At 43.2% G+C, this 21617-nt stretch overlaps 1 protein-coding gene across 1 annotated transcript in view; it reads right to left on the bottom strand.

Annotated features, from left to right (window-relative positions):
• The window catches only part of Ston2 (stonin 2), a 92698-nt gene that overhangs the window by 70499 nt on the left and 582 nt on the right, over positions 1-21617 (bottom strand). The window contains exons 2-3 of the mRNA XM_051196150.1: positions 17724-17999; positions 2554-2745 (exon numbers count right to left, since the gene is read on the bottom strand). Coding sequence (XP_051052107.1) covers positions 2554-2745; positions 17724-17999 — 468 coding nt within the window. The remainder of the gene's footprint in view (positions 1-2553; positions 2746-17723; positions 18000-21617) is intronic.

Raw genomic sequence — 21617 nt, forward strand, 5'->3', positions numbered from 1 at the left:
GCTGTTGCCTCCTCAGTGAATTCTCTCCAAATAAGCCTTTCCTCCCGTACCATCTGCTCTCTTCCAGGACCCCGATAAACTGGGAGGGAGTTTTGTTTTGTGATTTTTCCTTTTTTTTTTTTTTTTTAAACAGGGTTTCTCGTGTAACAGTCCTGGCTGTGCTGGTATCTGCTTTACAGACCAGGCTGACCTCAAACGCACAGAAATCCACCTACCTCTGCCTCTCATGTGCTGGGAGAAAGAGATCTTCTTGATGATGAACTGTAAAATTATTGCTGAGAAAAAGAAGATGTTAAAATTATAATTGCTGGGCATGGAGGGCACATGCCTTTAATCCCAGCACTTGGGAGGCAGAAGCAGACAGATCTCTGGTCTACAGAGTGTGTTCCAGGGTATCCAGGCCTACACAGAGAAACCCTTCCTTAAAAAAAATGGGGAAAATATAAATATAAATACACATACATATATGCATATATATCTGTGTGTACACACACACATATATATATGTATATATATGTATATACATATATATATATATATTTGTAAACTTTGGAATCAGATGTGGCTCAGTGGCAGAGCATTTGCCCTGGGTTTGACCTTCACATTTTCTTCAGTAAAAAGTCCAATTTGTACCTCTCCAGAGCCATGAAACTATTTGGCAAGGAAAGTTTATCCCTGGTATCAGGTTCTTCCAAGTCAGGCATCATGTAAGTTGTTCTATATAAATTTTCTCACTTGGTAAGGTACACACTGCTATTGTTTCTACTTGTCAGATGATGAAATTGAGCCATAAAGACAGCAAGAGTCATAAGCTGGGGAGTTGCCTGGTGTAGCTCAGGGGCAGAGCACTTGCCTACTATGCATGTGGCCCTTTATCTGATCCCTAGTGTCACAGGAACTCACTCCCCCTCCCCCCATTTAGCACTGTAGTTGAATAAATGTTCCCCATAGTCCCCTTGTTTGTGGAGGTTGTAGATGGTTGATGGAGGAATTAGGTCACTAGGGGCAGGTCTTGAAATGTACCAGGCCCTGCTTCCTGTCTGTCTGCTTCATGTTCCACCAAGACATGTTCAGGTGAGGAGTCCCCTCAGCATGCTCTGGATACCATGAAGCCACCTGCTATTTTGCCTGGACTAGTAGGATGGACTGTGTCCTCTCAAACCACAAGCCCCAAAAACTTGTTTCTTGTCAGGCAGGTATCTGGTGAAAATGATGTGAAAAATACAAACATGCCCATATACACATGTCTATGTACATATATGCATGTATATAGTAAGGATTGCTGAAGGGCGTGTGGCTGGTATATGACAGAACCAGGATCTGACTGTGGCATCTGAGCATCCATAAACGGTACAAAGGGTGTGTACCTCCTCCATGTGAATGCTAGGGGAGGAAGTGGATGGCAATGAAAAGCGAAGGGGACACTCAGCCTCTTTCCCTAACAGCCCCAGCTGCTGCAGGTGCCTCCTACCCACAAGACTGTCCCAGGATGGAAATGGAGTTGTTGGGCATTTACAGCCTCATAAGCCACAGAGACAAATGCAAACTGAATGCCATAAAGAACAATGGTTGGTGAAGATAGAGTCTTCGGTAACCTATGCTAGCAGACAATTTTATCAAATTTCAAAGCAAATCCTGCCTGAACCTTTGACTTTCCACACAGGACCACTCGTAATGCTTGTAGACTCTATTAGCATACTGCATGAGAGAAAATGTTATCCAAATCTTAAAAAGGACCTAGAGACAAACTTCACGATGTTTTTGAGAAGGAAAACAAAAGACTATTGACACCACGGGGTATCTACGAGAATGGTTTCACCCACAGAGCAACTAGCAGTAATTCTTGTCACTTTCAGAGGAAAACAATCCTTTGTCCAAACAGCACAGATGCCAAGAACATACATCTTTCCAGTATCATACCAAAGAGTCCATGATGGATGCTTGTTGGCGGACCCACCTTCCACCTGCAATGAAAGCCGGACTTCCATCCCGTGTGTACTGCAAAGTTTGACAAATGAGACCATGGGGCATCATTTCAGACCCTCACACAGCTCAGTGAAGGCACAATGCTATAGGCATTTGGCTGCAAAATCATTAGCAGTCTGGACACTGTGGCTGAACCCAGATTCTTATTCTCTTTCACATAACAAGTAAATTCTCCCTGTTGAAATTTACCTTCTTGCTGAGGAGGAAAGATGTGTGGGTGGTGAGATAAAAGACTCAACCTGTGAACATAACACAGCTCAGCATCAATTAGAAGAGAGAGTACATTGACAGGGAAATGGTACTTGTACTACCCGTCCAAGAGCAACACTTGCGATACACCATCAAATGGTTTCCCAATGGGAATCATCAGCCAAGCAACCGGCCAGTCTGTTGATACATGTTTCCCAATTTTGCAATTGCAAACCACTGAGGCTGCTAGCTTCTGAACTGGACAACCACATACATATTTATTGTGCAAACAGACCTGGCTGTGGGGAAGACAGGAGCTTAAGGAGGATCTGAGTACGCCAAAAAGTGATCTGCAGAGAGCTCTAACATGGAGCTTACCAGTGGAGTCAGCCCTGGAAACTCTGCCGCTTGCCTGCCCCTCAGCATTGATAAGGTCCGTGTATGAAGGAGCAACGCTGGGACTGCTGGTGTCCTCAGAGTGGGTGGTCCAACTGCTCTCAGAGGTCAACGGGCATCTTCTCAGAGCATCGAAGGAAGGGCATGTCCAGCAAGGCATGGTCAATGTGAGGGCTGAGAACAGACGAAAATCCAAGAGGGTACAATGTAAATAGTTGTCTTTCGCTTATGTCTATCACGCTTGTCTTACTTTGATGTCGCTCAGACCCTGTGCAGTGGCAGCTGTCATCGAAGGAAAGGAAATACTTGGGATGAGGAGAGAGGAAATGGATTGACCGAGGTCTCCAAGGGCTGGAGAGATGGATTCGTTGGTATGGTGGTTTGACTGAGAGTGGCCCGCTATAGGTTCATATGTTTCCATGCTTGCTTGGACCTGAGTTAGTGGAAAGAACTACTTGGGAAGGATTGGGAGGCATGGCCCTGTTGGAGTGGCCTTGTTGAAAGATGTGTATCACTGGGGGTGGGTTTTGAGGTTTAAAAAGAGTAGGCCAGGCCCAGAACTCTCTCTCTCTCTCTCTCTCTCTCTCTCTCTCTCTCTCTCTCTCTCTCTCTCAGTCTTCTCCTCTCCTGCAACCTGCAGATGAGTTGTGATGTCTCATCTACTACTTCCTGCTATGATGATGATAGACAAACTTCCTGAATCTGTAAGCAAGCACCCTTTCTTTTATAAGAGTTCCCTTTATCTTGGTGTCTCTTTACAGCAATAGAACAGTAACTATGACAGTAAAGTGCTTGCTGTTTAAGCACAAGAACCCGAGTTTGACCCTAAGCACCCACATAAGCAAACAGGTGGGGTGGCAGGTGCTTGTAATCCAAGCATATGGAGGCAGAGACGGAATCTCAGGGGTTTGCCAGCCAGACAGCCAGACAGCCTACTCTGATTAGAATGGTGGGCCCCAGAGGGAGATCCTGTAGTTTCACAAAAACAAGAGGTGGCTCTGTTAACCCTTGGCTTCTTCACATAGAGACAGACACATGTATATACACTGCACACATACACATGCACTACATACATATGCACATGAACATACACAAAAACAGATTGAAACTTGGGCCTCAGGAACTTCAAATTAAATCTAATTAAGGGAGTACAAATAACTTCAGGGTGCAATATAATTTCTATATTAGATTTTATTTTCATTCAGGCCCAAACTACAGAATTCTTGCAGTTTCACTCTGATCCAGGCCTTCCCTCTATTTTCAGTAGCATATCAGTAAACTTGAGAAAATGTACCAATTTTCATTATACAACAAGAAGCAGAACAAGTTTGGTGTTAGCACCAATACACCACACACACACACACACACACACACACAAGATAACTCTGCTTGGCTCAAATCTGACAATAACTGGAAGTTCTGCACACCATTGCATGCGCAATGCAGTCTGACTGGGGCTGCTGGCTTGCAGAGAACACAAAAAAAATATCTCCTAAAGGGAAATGCATAGGACTTGGCTTTATCTCTTTGACTCAGAGCACCCATCAGCTATTCCAAACGCTGTATGTGTTTGTGTGTTTGTGTGTGTGTGTGTGTGTGTGTGTGTGGTGTATTGGGGCAGGGTTTCCTTTTTCTTTTTAACTAAAACTTCTTAGTTAACTGCCCACCACACATTGCTGCGTAACGATTGTACCATTGCAATTTTACCAGCAAGATACTAGAGAGAGTGGACCGAGAATGGGGAACAAATGCAAATACCACTTACTGAGGTAGGCACCTTTACAAATGGTTTTCCATTGAGATTAGGAAGTCCCTTACACAGGGGCAAACCAGCCCAGAGATTAAGAAACCGGCAAGATGATGCAGTCAGTTATCCCGGCTGAAGCACTAAGCTATAGCTGGGGTGAAAGACAGAAAGGGAAAGTTGAGCTTTCAGAAGGAATAGAAAGCAGTACTTGTGGAAACAAAAGAGACTCTATTCTTTCTTTGTTTGGGCATGAGTGAAACACCTGGATCTTTGCACTGAGGGCTCATAGCTCCTTTTTTTTTTTTTTTCAAACTCAGGATTCTTGGAAGAAGAAGGGGTAGAAAGATTATAAGAGCCAGAGGGGTGAATAACTTCAAGGAAAATGTATTCTGGGCACAACAAGACAGATACACATATCTCACAGAGATTGAGACTGTGAGTACAACTCAAGCCAGACAAAAGCCTGGCATGAAGGGGAAGAGGTGGGCAGGAAATCCCGCCACCAGCAGCAGAGCTATTGTCATTTGATGGCTGCTTGGAGAAGGAGAGTCATTTTTTTTTTTTTTAGTGGTGTGACCCCGGTGGGTTGACCATATTCCCAATAATGTACCCAACTGGTTTTGGTTTTTTTGAGAGAAAGGAAAAGAAAATGCAGAATTGGGCGGGCAGGGCGGTAAGGGCGGGCAGGGCGGGTCTGGGAAGGGGTGGAAGGAAGGTGAGAATTCAATTCATGAAACTCTCAAAGAATTCATAAAAATACTATTTTTTTTTTTTAAGTTCAGTGACATCCTTAGTCACATAAGGAATTTGAGACCCACATATACGAGGCCATGTCTCAATGCAAATATTAAAACCAGAGGGGAAAAAAAAAAGAGTTAAGAATGCCCACAGAAGCACTTCGTTAGCTGCCAAAGGGGAGAGGACCCAAATGTCCATCAGTAGCCTGATAGATGACCTCTTGTATAATACTGTAATCATGACGGAACGCATAGCGTAGAAACAAAAGTGACTGCAGCTACAGGGAAAAACATATCCTACATTAAAGTCACCAGATACTAACTAGAACATTGTTCCATTTTTGCAAAGTTCAGAGCCATACTAAATTAAATCACATCCTCCTGACAAATGTGTAGGTTGTAAAGCTGTCAAAAACAAAACAAAACAAAAACAAAACAAAAGGTACAAAGGCAAATAATCGCAAGGGGGAGGGGAGGAGGGGAAAGCAGCTGAGGGAGGGGCTGTGATGGAGGAGGTTGTAATTAATAGGGAATCACAGGCCTTCTGGATGATGGCAACATTCCCATTTATTAACAGGGCGAGGGTTTGTATTGCTGTTTTCCATACTGTAATTCATTAAAAAAAAATCCACTTGTGTTTACTCAATTGTAAATAAAACTTATTAAACACACATATCAGAAATTCTGACTTCAATACTGATCTTTACCTTTATGAGTGAAAACACCCACATTTCCTTTGAAAGATAAATTAAGGCTAGCCCAGCAAGGGCTGGGGGTTAAGTTAGCCCTTGGAGCTCACACACTGTTCTCATTTGGCCCCATACCCTCTGCTTATTTACCAGCTTCAGAATCTGGGATGATCTGTTTCACACAGGCTTGGCTGGCTGTCCTTAGGCCACAGGCTTCACTGAAATGAGAGAAGGTCTCGTGCTGGGCTAGATGGCTCTTCTCCCAGGGCCAGACCTTTGATGCCTGAGCCAGCCAGAAGTGGGCTGCCATGATGATGCTTCTCAGACACATCCATCCGGCGAAGAGTAATGTAAGAAAAGGACCAAACACTGCCCCTGCTCCACCCCAAGTTCGAGAACAAGGGCTCCGAACCCAGATGTCTCATCCCCAGGCTGGCCCAGCCTTGCAGCCTGGGGGAAATGGGTTAACCCATCTGTTACTCCACATTCTCACCCGTACAATGGAGCCAAAGAGAGTACAACCCTCACTAGGGTATCAGGTCAATGGCAAACCACTGTGCGCAAGGGACGTACTTGAAACAGATTAAATAGTGGTAGCTGTCACATTCTTATGTGACACTGTCCTTATGCTCCGGTCGGCTTGGTATCTCCATCAGCTCTCTAACTTTATGTTTCCTAAACTAAGTTACTACTATCCTTTTCAAACAGCTTCTTCATCCTTTCAGCTACTCGGGATAAGGCTTGTGTCATCCTCAATTCTCCTATTTGGTCCATCAGGAGCGTGGTACCTGGTTAGTATAGATTAATTACACATTATACTGGGCTTCATTATGACATTTCAAACATATACATAATGTATTTAGATCACATTCACCCTCCCTCCTCAATCTCTTGCTTCCCTCCCACACAGCTAATTCCCTTCTTCTTTCAACTAGTGCCCCATCTAGTGACCCTCTCCGCCCCATGTATATGTGTGTGTGGGAATCAATGTGTTTCATCAGCTAGTTACAGGAGCATGGGTGAGGGCTTGCTTACCTTACTAATGGCTACAGCACTGGGGGGGAAAATGCTTTCCCCTTCTCCATCTACAGTTAACTGTGTATAGCTCCGGGAGGAATGGGGCCTCCCCCTTCTACCATGACAGGGTGTTGAGGAACCCAAGGTTATTCATCTCTTATACCAGTAATCATAGCTACTGAAGCCTCAGTATTTTAATGGCTACTTTTTAAATCCTGCCTCTTTGGGTAGCTTTTATCGTACCCATAATAAAAGTCAAATCCTCGCCACCCTGTCCACGGACCTACACACCAGAAGCTCTGTGACTCCTCTGCCTCACAGCTTTCTCTTCTCTCAGCCATTCTGCTCCTATCAGAGCTCAGCTACCCTTCCAGGCTGTTGCTCCTGCTAGGTCAGTCTTCCCATGTTTTAGCACGCTCAGTCCCTCACTTCCCTCAGATCTTCACTCAAAAAGTAACTCTCTGGCCTCATAAAAACTGCACAGCCTCTCTAGCACATGCTCTTCCTCTGCCTCACGTCCCCTCCTCTCAACTCACAACATTATTTAACACACTTTCTGTCTACTCCTCTGTCCTGGTTTTGGTGTGGCTCCTTAGCCACCGGCTGTACATTGAATAATGACTTACAGAGGAAGCTGAAAGCAACACTGGTTAAATATTAATACATTTATAAGTTGTCAGCTAATACACTTGATATGATATTTGCCTTTTTCTCCTTTGGGGTGGCTTAAAAGGTTAAATAGTTGCATGTTTTGATATCATGTCCTTTATTTATCCCTTATACCTAATCACAAGGGCCACATGCAATTTTTTTCAATGCTGAGAATTCAGCCATGGATACAAAATAGATAGGAATGCATTCTTCATTTGTGACTTTCTTGTTACTTCAGAGTGACAAAATGAAGCGTCTGTCCCCAACACTAGTTCAGGAGGGCTCTTGTTTATTCCTAGAAGGCCCCCATTAGTAACAGATTACCCAACTGTTAGGTGACTACAACTGAGGGGGAGCAGGGGCTACTGTGTCCCTCATGACAGTATTCCCAACAACTAAATATTTTTTGCATGAATGCACCAGTTAATTGATGCATGTTCGGGTAGTTTATTATGTTTTGCATTCCACAGATGGTAAGAGAGGCCACAAATTCTGCTGTAAGAGCTAGCATGTTCTCTGGAAGAGAACATTGGAATTTTAATGTTTAAAGATATCAGAAAATTCATCTTTAAAATCCTTTCCCTTTTCACATGGCATGACAGTACCTTTCAGTACAATAAATAAAAATATCAGAGGATAATTTTAAGTATACTTCCTTCTAAAGGCAGCCCTCAGGGAAGTATATGTTCATGTATATCTGCGTGTGTATATATATATATATATATATATATATATATATATATATATGTACATACATGTAAGTGTGTTATGTTATGTGCATATATTAAGTATATGTGTACATGTGTTACTATATATGTATACAGACACATACCTATATTATTATATTGTATGGTAGTGTGTGTGTATGCATGTATGTATGGATACACATGTATACATATATATTGAGTATACAGTGATGGAAAATTATGGGCCAATGATAATAGTTAATCAGGGCGCGATGACAATAGGTTGTCATACTTTCCTTGCCTGTTTTGTTGAAGAAGCAAAAAGAGGAGAAGGAAGAAGAATGGGAGGTGGGGAGGAAGGGTGGAGAAAGATATCAAATGACAACTATGATGATGATGGTGATGACGATGGCGGTAACAATGACAACAATGATGACTGACTTTACCAAGGAAGCCATCTCTTTGGTCTACCTAAGGGTAGACCCATCGGCTCTATCACTGGAGTCATTCAGGTCGTCCATGGTAGGTTTCATACACACCTCTTCTGTCTTCATTTCCTACTCAAATAGATACTAAGTAAGCACCTAGTTCACATACCACATTCTAGTATAAAGGATGAACTAGAGAGATTAAGTTCTTTTTCTATTGGGTAGAGAGGTAATAACCAAGCCAACTAATCAGTCTTTTCTGGAGAAGCCTGCTTCCCAGGTCTTGCGGTGTATACTGTCCCTTTCCAAAGCACTGCTCTGCTACCAACACAGGGTTTCTTTATATAGCCTTGACTGATCTGAAGGTAGCTCTATAGACAAGTCTGGCCTGAAACTCAGAAATCCAATTGCCTCTGCCTCTTGACAGCTGGGATTAAAGGCATGCACTATCATCACCCAAGCTCAGCACCGCTCTCTTAGTATCTTTGCTTAAAGCTATATCAAAGCTATTTATTAGGCTGGGGAGTGTATCTCTATTGGTAGGGTACTTGCCTAACATGTATAAAGCTGCGGGTTCAATCCCCAATGCCACATAAATCAAGTACACACCTGTACTTCTAGCACTGGGGAAGTAGAGGCAGGGCTACACGTGACCCGTCACAAAAACAAAAGCAAAGCAAAAACCCTGTTTCTTAATAACTTTACCTTTACTTCAACAAGAAACTATCGAAATAAAAAGAAAGTAAAGGACTAAATATATGACCACATTCATCTGGTAAATGTCCAGGGAAAAGCTGGCTTGAGGGTGGGGTGTGGGATGCTCTCAGCCTCCTTAAGGAGGTCACACATACGCAGATTTTTGAGTGAAAAACTAGGGGAAGAGCCTCTGTGACTGCAATAGCAAGGGTGGCTGAGTGGTAAGAGGGGGGCCAAACCCACTCTGTTGAAATTTATTCCTGGGTATGTCCTCTGGAAAGGTCATCAGTTACATCTAGAAGCAAAGAATAATTCAAGGTACTAAGAAAATAAGACTGCCTCTATTGAGCAGGGAAATACATATGCATATCTACATATTCACCCCTGCCCACCACCCACCCCCGGTAGCCAGAACAAGCCATTGGGCTAGTCTTCAAGATGAAATCTATCTTGCCTCTTTCTTACATGGCTGACATCATTTCTGGTCCTCCCCCCCCCCCCAAACAAATGGCTCTTTCTCTGGTCCCAAATAATTAGCTTCCCCAGACACAATGAGAAGGCCTCAGCCCAAGCTTCTAGGGAGGATGAATGAAGGATAAGGGAATATTAGTGTTCTGACTGAGCTGTGGGACAAATGTTCCGGAAATGAAAGGGTTTTGAGAAATATTTTTAATTATGCACATCCTGCAGTATCTGCATAATGGGTTCAATTCAGCCCCGGTTCCAGCAAAAGAATTGTCATGGCCGTGGAGGAAGGTCAGCACACAGGATGATGAGGGAACAGGAAATCTCTGCTGATAACAGTGCCTTCATGTCCTTTTTCTAAAATGTTGAGGGTGAACTTTGTTCTTTTAGTCAATCTGGCAGCATTTTAAAACAGTCAGCATGTGTGCATGCCCTTTGCACATGGGTGAAACTGATGTTGGTTTGGAAAGAATCTTTATGAAGATTGTAGGGCATGGGTTAAGTTGACTGCTATACTCTTCCCGTGGAAATTTGAAGGCAAACAAAGCCTATGTAAGTCAGTCAGACTTGCAGCTACAAAAAAGTTGGGAACACTAGAGCTAATGGGCTCCACATGAACAAAACAACAGCTGGGTTTTGCTTTATTCTCTTTAATGAAACAATGGGAAGACTCAGTTTTAGTTTGAAAGGATTTTTTTTAAAGGTGTCTTTGTTTATTTGTTATATTCCTTGGTTCTACTCATAACCTAGCAGAGTGTCTGAGCAGCAAGCTTAGGGCTCAGCAAACAAGTTCCCAGTTAAACTCTTAAAATTTTACTTTGTGTGTATATGCCTGTATGTATTTATGTACTCCACCAGTATGACTGGTGCCCGTGTCAGAAGAAGGTGTTAGACATCCTGGAACTGGAGTTATAGATGGTTGTAAGCTGCCATGTGGTTGCTGGGAATTGAACCTGGGTCCTCTGGAAGAAAAGTCAGTGCTCTTAACTGCTGAGCCATCTTTCCAGCTTCATATAAAGCTGTAGCATAGCACCTACACAAACTGATATGTGAATAGTGTTCTGTGATTATCTAAACATCAGACACAAAACTTTGGCCCAACTCAAAACAGTCTCATTAAATCATAGATGTATCCTATATCTGGATTCCATCACATTTAGGGGTTTTCATAGGGCAAAGTCAAGGGGAATCGTCACTTTGGTTCCTCTCTCCCCCTTCTAGTGTCCTCAGATCTCACATCCAAAGAGTTGAATGCCAGCTCACTTTCTTTCTTCTATGCACGGTAATAAAAGGGCTGTTTTCATTTGTATTTGTTTATTGGGTTGTGGGGATAGAGCCTAGGGCCATACTCATGCTAGGCAAACTCCATCATGCTTTTCTAGAGGGAATAATTTGTTTTTTTTTCTTAGGTCAGCCACAATGGAATTTTATTCACTTCAATTCCTGCCCTAGTTAAAACTCCAAGAGAAGGTCGTGCCATTGATGGATTTAAGCATTTCTGGAACTGTTTCCATATCAGGTGCTGCTCCTAGCTCTCCAGTCATCCATGGGAGGCTTCAAAGTACAATAAAATAAGTGACCAGGTCATCGAGGTGAGCTAACAATTCCCTGACTTCTCTAAACTCCTCAGGGCAAGGCTCAGCTGTTTCAATGTCATAAAAAATAAAAGGTCCACCATTAAGGGCAGTCTCTTTGTCCCTAACTCCACTGTGCCTACAGCCTCCTTGCATTTTAATTAGTGCAATCAGTACATCCCCTTTCCAGGCTGGAGTCCAATGCCTCTTGGCTTCACTCTTAAGTGGAGATCTTTTGTTTTTGCCTCTCCTCTGCCAGAAAGACTTCAAAGAATGGAGGAAAGGAGTCTCCCAGATAGCATTTCTCCATGGTGTGTCTGCTCCCCCTTGCTTTCCCAGCTCCTCTTGGCAAGCCAGAATCTAGATACTGCACAGCTGGCTCGAACAGGCTTCCCTTGTCTTGTAGAAATGACTGCTAGGAGTGACTATCAGGGGGACTTCTTTTCCTCGTCCTCCCTACGCTCTCTTAGGCCAAGACCACATTATTCAGTGACCACAGGGAAGTGATGTGGCACAAGTACTAATATAAGCATTTTTCTCTCAGCTCAAAGGCATCTTACTCTACAGTGTTAAGGATTTAATACCGTCAAATAAGACATGATGAATAAATTAACCACACATTCCTGATCTGACTAGAAAGAAGGTTAAAACAAAACAATCAAACTTACTTTCCCAGGTCCTTCTCTATGGCTGAACTCCATCACCTGTATAATGAGACATGTTACCAGAAACCCCAATTTATTTCCATGTTAAATATTCACATCAAGCATTGTCCTTGCCCAGTTCCCGTATGTGTTTTGCCTGCATGTGCATCTGTACATCACTTGCATGCAGTGTCCATGAAGACCAGAATAGGGTATTGGATTCCCTTGGACCTGGATTTACAAACAGTTGTGAGCAATCCTGTGGGTACTGAGAATTGAACCTGGGCCCTCTGGAAGAGTAGACAGTGCTTTTGATCACTGAGCCATCTCTTTAGCTCTTCCATTTCATTTATATAGTCTGCAAAATGTTTGTTTGGGGGACAGTGAGATGGCTCAATAGGTAAAAGCAGTTGCCATGCAAGCCTCATTACCAGAGTTCAATACCCATAGTCCACAGTAGAAGAGCAGAATAAACTCTACTCCTGAAAGATGTTCCTTAACCTCTACATGTGGGCTGTGGTACTTGCATGCTCACAACTCTCTGTCTGTCTGTCTGTCTGTCTGTCTGTCTGTCTGTCTCTCTCTCTCTCTCTCTCTCTCTCACACACACACACACACACTACTGCTACTACTACCACTAATCATGATGATGAATAAAATTTGTAAAAGGTTTTCTTGGAATCTACAATTGAATTAAGACATTCAGAATCTGAATAATAAGACTTAATAAAAATCTTTTAAGTAGATAGGTGAGAAATAGAAGAAAACATTTTCATGTTGTCAGATGTCCCTGAGATTCGTAAGATAGCCACTGATCTTCAGATAGCCACCAATTTTCTGTAAGCTGACAATCTACCTGTGAAATCCAAGTAATCACTACTGGTGTGGGGCAAACTGAGTAAGAACTTTGAAGAAGCTCCAGAAGTAACTGATAACTGGCAAAGGAGACCACTTTGAATTCTAGACTAATCCTTTGCAAGAGCTAATAGCAGGGCCTGACTGCAAAATGAAGCTCTTGAACACAACAACAAAAACCAAAAAACCACAAACTTCTCCCCACATCCACTTATTCCTTTACTTCCTCAGAGACAAGTCCAAGTTCTCAGCTATCACGAAATGTGAAACATTAACAATGATGACAACGAAAAGACATGAAGTAGTTGGAAGACATGCATGGAAACACACGTGGTTGCTTATCAACAGGAAACGGACAGGAGAACTCACAGGGCACAAGCTGGTTCTGGGGTCCTACTAGAAGACTCAGGAAACAGGTGAAATGGGTTTCTGTTAAATTCTGAGCATTACACTCTGTATGTGGATGCCCACATTTTGTAGAGCTGCAGAGGGAAGCGCTTAAGTGGATAAGTGATGGAGGATTGTGAAAGCACACAACCCTTAACAAATACCTTGTGCTATTACTGATCTTCCTGGCCCATTCTGTTTCATCCTCAGCTGTATGCAAATGCTTGTACTTTAGGAATGTGAAGCTTAGTGGATCAGGTTCCTGTGGTTGCTCTAACTGAGTACCACAGAATTGGTAGCTCAAATAATGGTAGCTTATTTTCACATGGTTATAGAGGCCAGAGGTCATAAATCACAAACCCTGGGTTTCTGCCGGGCGGTGGTGGTGCACACCTTTAGTCCCAGCACTCGGGAGGCAGAGGCAGGTGAATCTTTGTGAGTTCAAGGCCAGCCTGGTCTACAAGAGCTAGTTCCAGGACAGCCTCCAAAGCAATACAGAAAAACCCTGTCTCGAAAAGCAAACAAAACAAAACAAAACAAAACAAAAAAAGAAAAAAGAAAGAAAGAAAGAAAGAAAAGAAACCCTGTGTTTCAGTGACCATGTCAGCAGAGCCATTCACTATCCTTCCAAAGGCTTGACTGTCTTCCTTGCCCCGTCTGGTGGATAATATCTTTAAGACCAATATCTTCACGTCCCCTGCTCCGACTTAGTCGACTTTCTCAGTGTAGGCAAAGTCTTCCTCTCATATGGATGCATGGGAATGTATGTAGGGGCCTTGTTCTCCCCCTCTTGAAATCTTTAAGTGAGTTGCACTGCAAGGGTCTCTTTTCCAAATAAGATAGCATTTTCAGGTTCACGGTAGTAGAGCCTGCTGCCCTAGGGTGCCATTATTCAGCCTACTAGATCATAAAATTCAGTATTTGCAAAAGAATAGAGCAGGCTGCAGTGAGTACAAGCAGTATCATGTGCCTCCAGCATGATGAAGGAATTTGCTGGACAAGTATGGGCTGTTTCTGTGCCATGCCTACAGATACATGCTTGGTCTTGTTAACATGACACATGAACCACGCACTTTCCACTTACGTTAAAATCTGAGCTCTCCGCCAACGTCCAAAGTGAACAACTGTCTAACCTATGGAATGTCTTGTGTTGGCCACACTGAGTGGACTGACAGCCAATTTCTCTTACTTTTCATTTGTTATGAACTCTTCCAGCCACCCTTCTTGTTAAATATAATCCAAGGGAGGAAGCCCAGGGGGAGCAGGCCCATGAGGAAGAGGATGCTTTAGAACATAAGAATGTATCCTGTAGCCTTTTATTTATGGTGTTCTCTCAAGGGTCAAGTGGCACACTGGCAGGTTTAGAATCTGCCTCTTGGATTTCTTAACCGTCTCCCCTTAAACCAGCCTCATGCTCTGTATAGAGCCTCAGGGGACTAAATTCCCCTATGCTTAGTTCAGTCTAGTTCTTTCTAGGCTCCTCTCGAGGCATAGTTCCATCTCCATAGGGCTAGTGAATTTTTCAGGCATGGAAATGGATGGGATTATTGCTTATATGAGCAATTTTCAAGACAAAATTAGACTTCCATAGTTGTCACCTTTTGTAATGCATTTAGTGTCTTCTAGTAACAAGAACACATCTTCAGTTCAGTGAAAGGCTGGGGTTAGGGTAAAGCCGGTGATATAACTGTCCTGGGTGCACAATTTAAGATGGATCAAAAAAAAAAAAAAAAAAAATCTCAGTGACAAAATAATACTTTGTAATATGTTATAAATGTGATAGCTTAAAAATACCAAACCAAAACAGTAAACCAGGGCCCAGAGATTAGCCTTCTGGGGCTATCAATAAAGTTTTATTGCCAGGACTGAGGTGAGCTGCAGTCTTACATGTAATGGCTGGCTTTTGTCTTTAAAGTGTGATATTTTTGCATTATTAATCTTTTAGGGATGGTGTCTCAAATAGTCCAGCATGACCTTGAGCTCACTACAAAGCTGACGCTGACTGTGAGCTGCTGAGATTAGAAGTATGAATTAGCACACCACCTTTTACACAGTGCTGGTGAGCAAACCCAGGGTATTGAGCATGCTAGACACTCATTCTACCAACTGCTTCAGGTAACAAAGTCTTAACACTATATCAAAATCACCGTCAATAACAACACAGGATCCTTAGTTGGATGGAAGCAACATGAGTATGACAACTCCAAAATCACTGTAAAAGTAAGAAGTGGAGAGTTGAGGTAAGTTGCCACATCTGTCACGCAAATCGTTGGGAGGAAGGAGATGCTAAAGGCAAGGTCTGAGCAAGATGTCAAAGAAACTGGATACTTTGAATATTATCAGTGACCTGAAGGCATGGGCACTCAGGAGAGAGTTCTTTCTACCAGCCCCGGCCTCCCACCACTTACTTCCCTTGACTCTGGTGTACTATAGGAGAAGGGAGCCCTAGAGCAGTCACAGTAGGAGGAAGAGTGGGGCAAATATGACAGCACGACGCTGGCTGTTCCAAGGCCTTGAGGCCAGCATGCCAGGTGTTAAAGCCCACCACCTTGAGGAAATTCTGAAACCGCTACCTGCCTCAGGGTCCTCACTGAAAAGTGGACTAAATACCTTATCTGACTGACATACAGAATACATGACACAGTGAAATGGCTGAGAGTCAGCATTCAACAAACGTGACTCGCTGAAAATAAAGAGCCAGGCTTGCGATGTATGTCTGTAATCTCACTGTTATGGAGGTGGAGGCTGGGGGATCAGAAGTTCAAGACCAGCCAGCCTGTGGCCTGTGCTACATAGAGCATCAAAGGTTAGCCTGGGCTATATGAAACCCTTTCTACAAAAATAAAGAGTAATAACAATAACCACACTATTTGTACTGATTCATGTGATCCAGTTTTCTGTTCTTGTTGCCATAATGTGGCATTATGTGGCATAATGTGGGTAATTTATAAACAATATAAAGTCAATCAGCCTGGGTCAGGAGGCTTGGAAGGCCAGGTTGAAGACACGAGATTAGGACTTGGTGAGGGTCGGTTCTTTACAGACAGCAGCTGGCGTTCTCACATGGCAGAAGGACAAACATTGTCACGGGGGAGGGACATGCTCCCTCAAGTCTCTTATAATGGCACCTATCCTCTACACAAAGGTTCTGCCTTCAAGATGACCTAGTCACCTCCCAAAGACCCCATAATACCAACACATCGGTGATTAGATTTCAACATGAATCCTGGACAGACAAAACATTCAAACCACAGCATCTGTGTTCCATAATTTTCCCATTTGTGAAGTTGAAGAGCCCAGTGTCAGATGTTCAGTAAGAGCCATCCCTAGCCAGACTGAACTAGTCTGGATCTGTCACATCACTCACCAATAAATCACCGAAAACCTGATGATTAAAAGTGAAAAATTACACCCAAATATTTGAGGTATTCTGCCAAAATGAAAACACCTGCTACATGACAGAATCATATTTTATACTTTCTTCTAAAAATTCAATTTAATTTCATTTTACATGTATAGGTGTTCTGCTTTCATTTATGTCTGTTTACCACATGCATGCCATGCCCAAGGAAGCCAGAAAAGACATTAGATCCTTTGGAACTGAAGTTACAGGTATGAGCAGCCAATATAGGTGCTGGGATTTGAATCCAGGTCCTCTGGGAAAGCAGCAAGAGCTCTTAACCCCTGAGCCATCTCTCCAGATCCTGTTATATTTTCTGGAAATTATTTTTAATGATGTGAAGCATGTTAGAGAAAAAGGAATCTCTTTTTAAAGATGAGCCTTCACTAGTTAGTTTTCTGTTGGTATAACAAAACAAAACAAACAAACAAACACTATGATCGAGGACAACTCAGGGAAGAAAGCTCATTTTAGCTTCCAGTTTCATGGGGTTAGGATCCATAATGGTGGTGATGGCGTGCTAGCAGAGGCGGAGCCTGAGTAAATGTAATTCCAATTCTCGATAGACTAAAAAAATTAGGTATTTGTGTAGACAAATCAGTAATCAGAGATGGGAGTTAAGAAGGTTAAAATGGCTAGGCAGTGGTGGTGCACATCTTTAATCCCAGCACTCTGGAGCAGAGGCAGCTGGATCTTGGCCAGCCTGGTCCACAGAGTGAGGTCCAGGACAGGCAGAGTTATACAGAGAAACCCTGTCTTGAAAACAAAATAAAACAAAAAAAGAAAGAAAATGGTCAGGCAGTGGTTGTGCACACCTTTAATCCCAGCACTCTGGAGGCAGAGGCAGTCGGATCTCTGGGAGTCTGAGGCCGGCCAGGTCTACAGGGCAAGTTCCAGAACAGCCAGGGCTACACAGAGAAACCTTGTCTTGAAAAACCAAAAACAGAAAAAAAAAAAAAAAAAGGATCCAGAACACATATATCCCTTGTGCGCATATTTCAACCAAAACCTTGCCAAAAACTAAAAAAGAGATGGGATCTCTGCTCTCTCCTGTATGTTTCCAGGATCTGGAGCTCAAACATCTGGAACCCTAGACACCTTACAGACCCCTCATGGGAAAGTCCTTCAAGAGCCTGTACCAAACCAGAACTCTGCTTAACTTCCTACCCAGCTCACCTGTTTCCTTATGAGGTGGTGACGAGTTGCCCCAGGATGTGTCATCTTCAAACTGGACCCAGTTGCTGATGGCTGAGGCCAAGTCAGGTGTGGGTTGCACTGGGCTCCCGGGAGGGGTGGTCGATTCGGAGATGAGGCCCATCTTTTCAGAGGAGTCATCCTGCTCGGAGTGGGAAAGGTCCTGGCAGCCTCCATCCACAGCAGGATTCTCCCCAGAGGAGCTCTCAGATGGGTCTGAGGAAGATGACGATCCTGGGAAGTGTTCTTCAGTGACCCCTACGGAAGGTACCAAACACTACCATCAGGCAAGGAAGGATGCGCATCACAGGTGTCTCACCAAGCGCAAGGGATGATGCAACACTCAATGGAAGATGAAATGGCCGTGCCAATCCATCTCCATGTTAAAGCACCGTATCCTGAATAACTTTTAAAGCCTGTAATCTCATTTGTTCCCAGTCACTATCCCACGATCCCAGACAGCTGAGAAAAAACACTTTTCCATTATTGTATTTGTTACGTGTGTATGAAGGTATATAGTGTGTGCCTATGCAGGTGTAGGTCAGAGGCTGATGTTGGGCATCCTCCTTGATTGTTCTCTACTTTTGGGGGTGATGTATGCATGTGAGGGCGTAACCGCTCAGTGCATAGTGTGTGTACCTGTGGAGGCTGGAGGTCAACACCAGGATGTTTTTCTCAATTGCTCTCCACCTTACTTTCTGAGCTAGGGTCTTTCCCTGAACCTGGAGGGCATCTATTTGGCTAGACTGGTTCATGAGCCCAGACCTGTCTCCACCTCCCCACTCTCAACCCTGGGGCTGCACTCAAGCACAGCTGGCTAGTTTACATGGGTGTTTAGGGTGAATTCAGGTCCTACTGCTTGCACAGCTGGACCTTTATCTGCTAAGCCATCTCTCTGGTCCTTGTTCATTATTTTTAAGCCTAGCTTGAAAGCCATAAATTCAAATGGCAATAGGGGTCAAGCAAGAAATACTCCTGAGTTGATTGGGGACAAATGAGAAGCAGTAGGGGATGGTGGGTGGGTGGGGGGCTCTACGGATGGACAAATAGCAGCACTTCCTCCTATACTAAAGAAATTCAAATGCAAATTTCAAACTCCATTCTGGACAAACTACTCTGCAGGCAACATGTACAAACCCCACGTGAATCACCAGCAATTGTGACACTGGGGCTCCTTTTCTTTAGGTTGTCCTTGAAACATTTTAAAATTTTTTTATTTATTTTTACTTTATGTGCTTTGGTGTTTTGCCTGCATAATCTCTTCATGAGGGTGTCAGATCTTGGAGTTACAGAAGTTGTGAGCTGCCATGTAGGTACTGGGAATTGAGCCCAGGTCCTCTGGAAAAGCAGTCAGTGCTCTTAACCGCTGAGCTATCTCTTCAGACCATCCTGGAAACATTTGATGCCTTTCAAAACTCCGTTTCTTAAAAATCTTTATTAATTTTTTTCCCATAGAATATATTTTGAAGATATTTGTTCTTCTTCCTAAACTCCAGATCTTCCCAAGGTCACTACCCACCCAATTTCATGTTCTTCCTCTTTTTCTCTCAAAACAAAACAAAAAATAAGAAAACATAAAAACAAAAGATGAAAATCAAAACAGGCAAACTAAACAAAAAACAAAAAGAAACCATCAAGAAAAAAAAAAGCAAAAAAACACTCAAGCAAGCCACACACGCAAGTACATGCAGTCTGTTTAATATTGGCCAACTACATCTGGGCATGGAGTGATTGATATGCCTAGTGACACTCCATTGGGAAAACTGCTTTCCCCTTTCCCAGCAGGTAGCAGTTGGCTGAGGGTGGGACTTTGTGTCCAGGAAGATGGAGAAATAAAACTTTTTTTTTTTTTAAACAATAAAGCATATACACTGATTATGGTGGTTGAATACACAAATCTATACATAGGCTAAAATCCATCAACTACATAGCAAACAATGTCCATTTTACTCTTTGGACAGCTTATGAAGCTTGGAAACTTGAGCGTTTACCTACTGTTCTATCTCACTGACCCATTTAGGAAACATTCTAAAACTCAAAGAAATAATAAGAAAATCCTTTCTCCTATCATAAGATAATCATAGTGATTTGTACACAATCAAAGCCTTCAGCACTATCTAAAAATAAAAGGTAAGACACATGCGTAAACTTAAGTATTCTAGTTTCCACATTTAGAAGGTAAAAAGAGTCGGGTGGTATTAGAGCATGCCTTTAATCTTAGCACTCAGGAGGCAGAGGCAGGCAGATCTACATGAATTGAGGCAGCCTGGTCTAACAGAGTGGATTCTGGGACAGCCAGGGCTGATACACAGAGACACTCTGTCTTGATAAGCCAAAAAGACCAAAGCAAACAAACAAAACCTGTTAATGAGACACAACTGTGCGTTTGTGTGTCAGTATCTGAATTGTGTGTTTGTGATGAATGCACATGTGTGGCAGCAGGTTCACACATGTGCCTATGTATGTGTGGAGGCCAGGAGAGATCACTCAGTGTCTTTTTCTATCACACTTTGCCTTATTCCCTTGAGACAGGTCTGCCACTGAATCTGGAATTAGACTGGTGGCCATCCAGTCCCAGCAGTCCTAGTCAATGCCCTCCACAGGCCTGGGGTTAGAGGTGTGTGCAGCTATGCCAGTGTCACATGGTTCCTGGCCATTTGAAATTAGGTCCCCATGCTTGCACAGCAAGTGCTTTTACTGAGTAAGTCATCTTCCTGGCCCCCAAGATATGCGATTTTGAGTAGGTCTTTGCAGTTCAGAGAATACACATCTCTGGACATGACACTTTCAGCACGTTTCAATTCAGACTTGCCGCATTGTAAGGCGTCACTATCCACACGGATACCACACTAGATTGTATGCCTGTTGACTGCCACCTTCCACCTGTGCTGGTGAGGGGGGGATGAAGTCAGAAGCAACTGACCTGGTGATCCAGATGTCCCTGGGTCTATCTTGACCTTCATCCCTGAACACTAACCTCCTAAAGGACAGTGTGGGAACTTCTACTGTGATCCTGGATGACAATGCTGAGCTCGTCTTGTGGACCAGGCACTCCCGGAGGCATTTGACATCTGCTGACTAAATGCCCACAAAACCTCCTGAGGAGGAGCCCTGTGATCATTCCTCTTATGTAGACAATGCAGCGACGCAGGGAGTGGCTCACAAATCATTCTGGAGGCTAGGCATGGTGTACTTGACTGTAATTGCAGTACTCAAGAGAGAGAGGTAGGAGGATTGCTGTGGATTCATGGCTGGCCTAGTCTACATAGTGAGTTCCGGGACAGCCAAGATTATAGTGTGAAAACCTATCTTAAAAATAAAACACAGAACCAGCCTTGTGTGGTGACACATGCTGTTAGTCCCAGCACTTAGAGGGAGGGGCAGAGGCAGGTGAATCTCTGAGTTGGAGGCCAGCCTCAGTTCTAGGACAGTCAGGGCTATACAGAGAAATACTGTCTCAAAAAAAAAAAAAAAAAAAAAAAAAAAAAAAAAAAACAAGAAATAAAACAACAAAAAACAAATCACAAAACCAAAAAAAAAAAAAAGTTTCATAAAGATATGGGTAAGGGTGCTTGCTCTGCAATCATGAGGACCTGAGCTCAAGTCTTCAGTACCCACATATAAGCCAGGCTTGGCAGCATTAGGTAGAGACAAGCAGATCCTGGTCACCCAGCCTAGCTAAAACACAGGCTTCTGTTTCATTGGTAGATCCTGTCTCAAGACAGTGAGGCAGAGCATGATGACACCTCACGTCCTGCTCTAGCCTCCACATAGATGGGCATGGCATGTGCATGATGACAAGGTTAGAGTTTTGTTTTCTTGCTATGTCTGTCACTTTGAGCAATTACACTTTAAAAATTGAGAAAATCTGGGCTC

The sequence above is a fragment of the Phodopus roborovskii genome, unplaced genomic scaffold (genome assembly GCF_943737965.1).
Source record: "Phodopus roborovskii unplaced genomic scaffold, PHOROB, whole genome shotgun sequence".
Taxonomy (NCBI): Eukaryota; Metazoa; Chordata; class Mammalia; order Rodentia; family Cricetidae; genus Phodopus; species Phodopus roborovskii.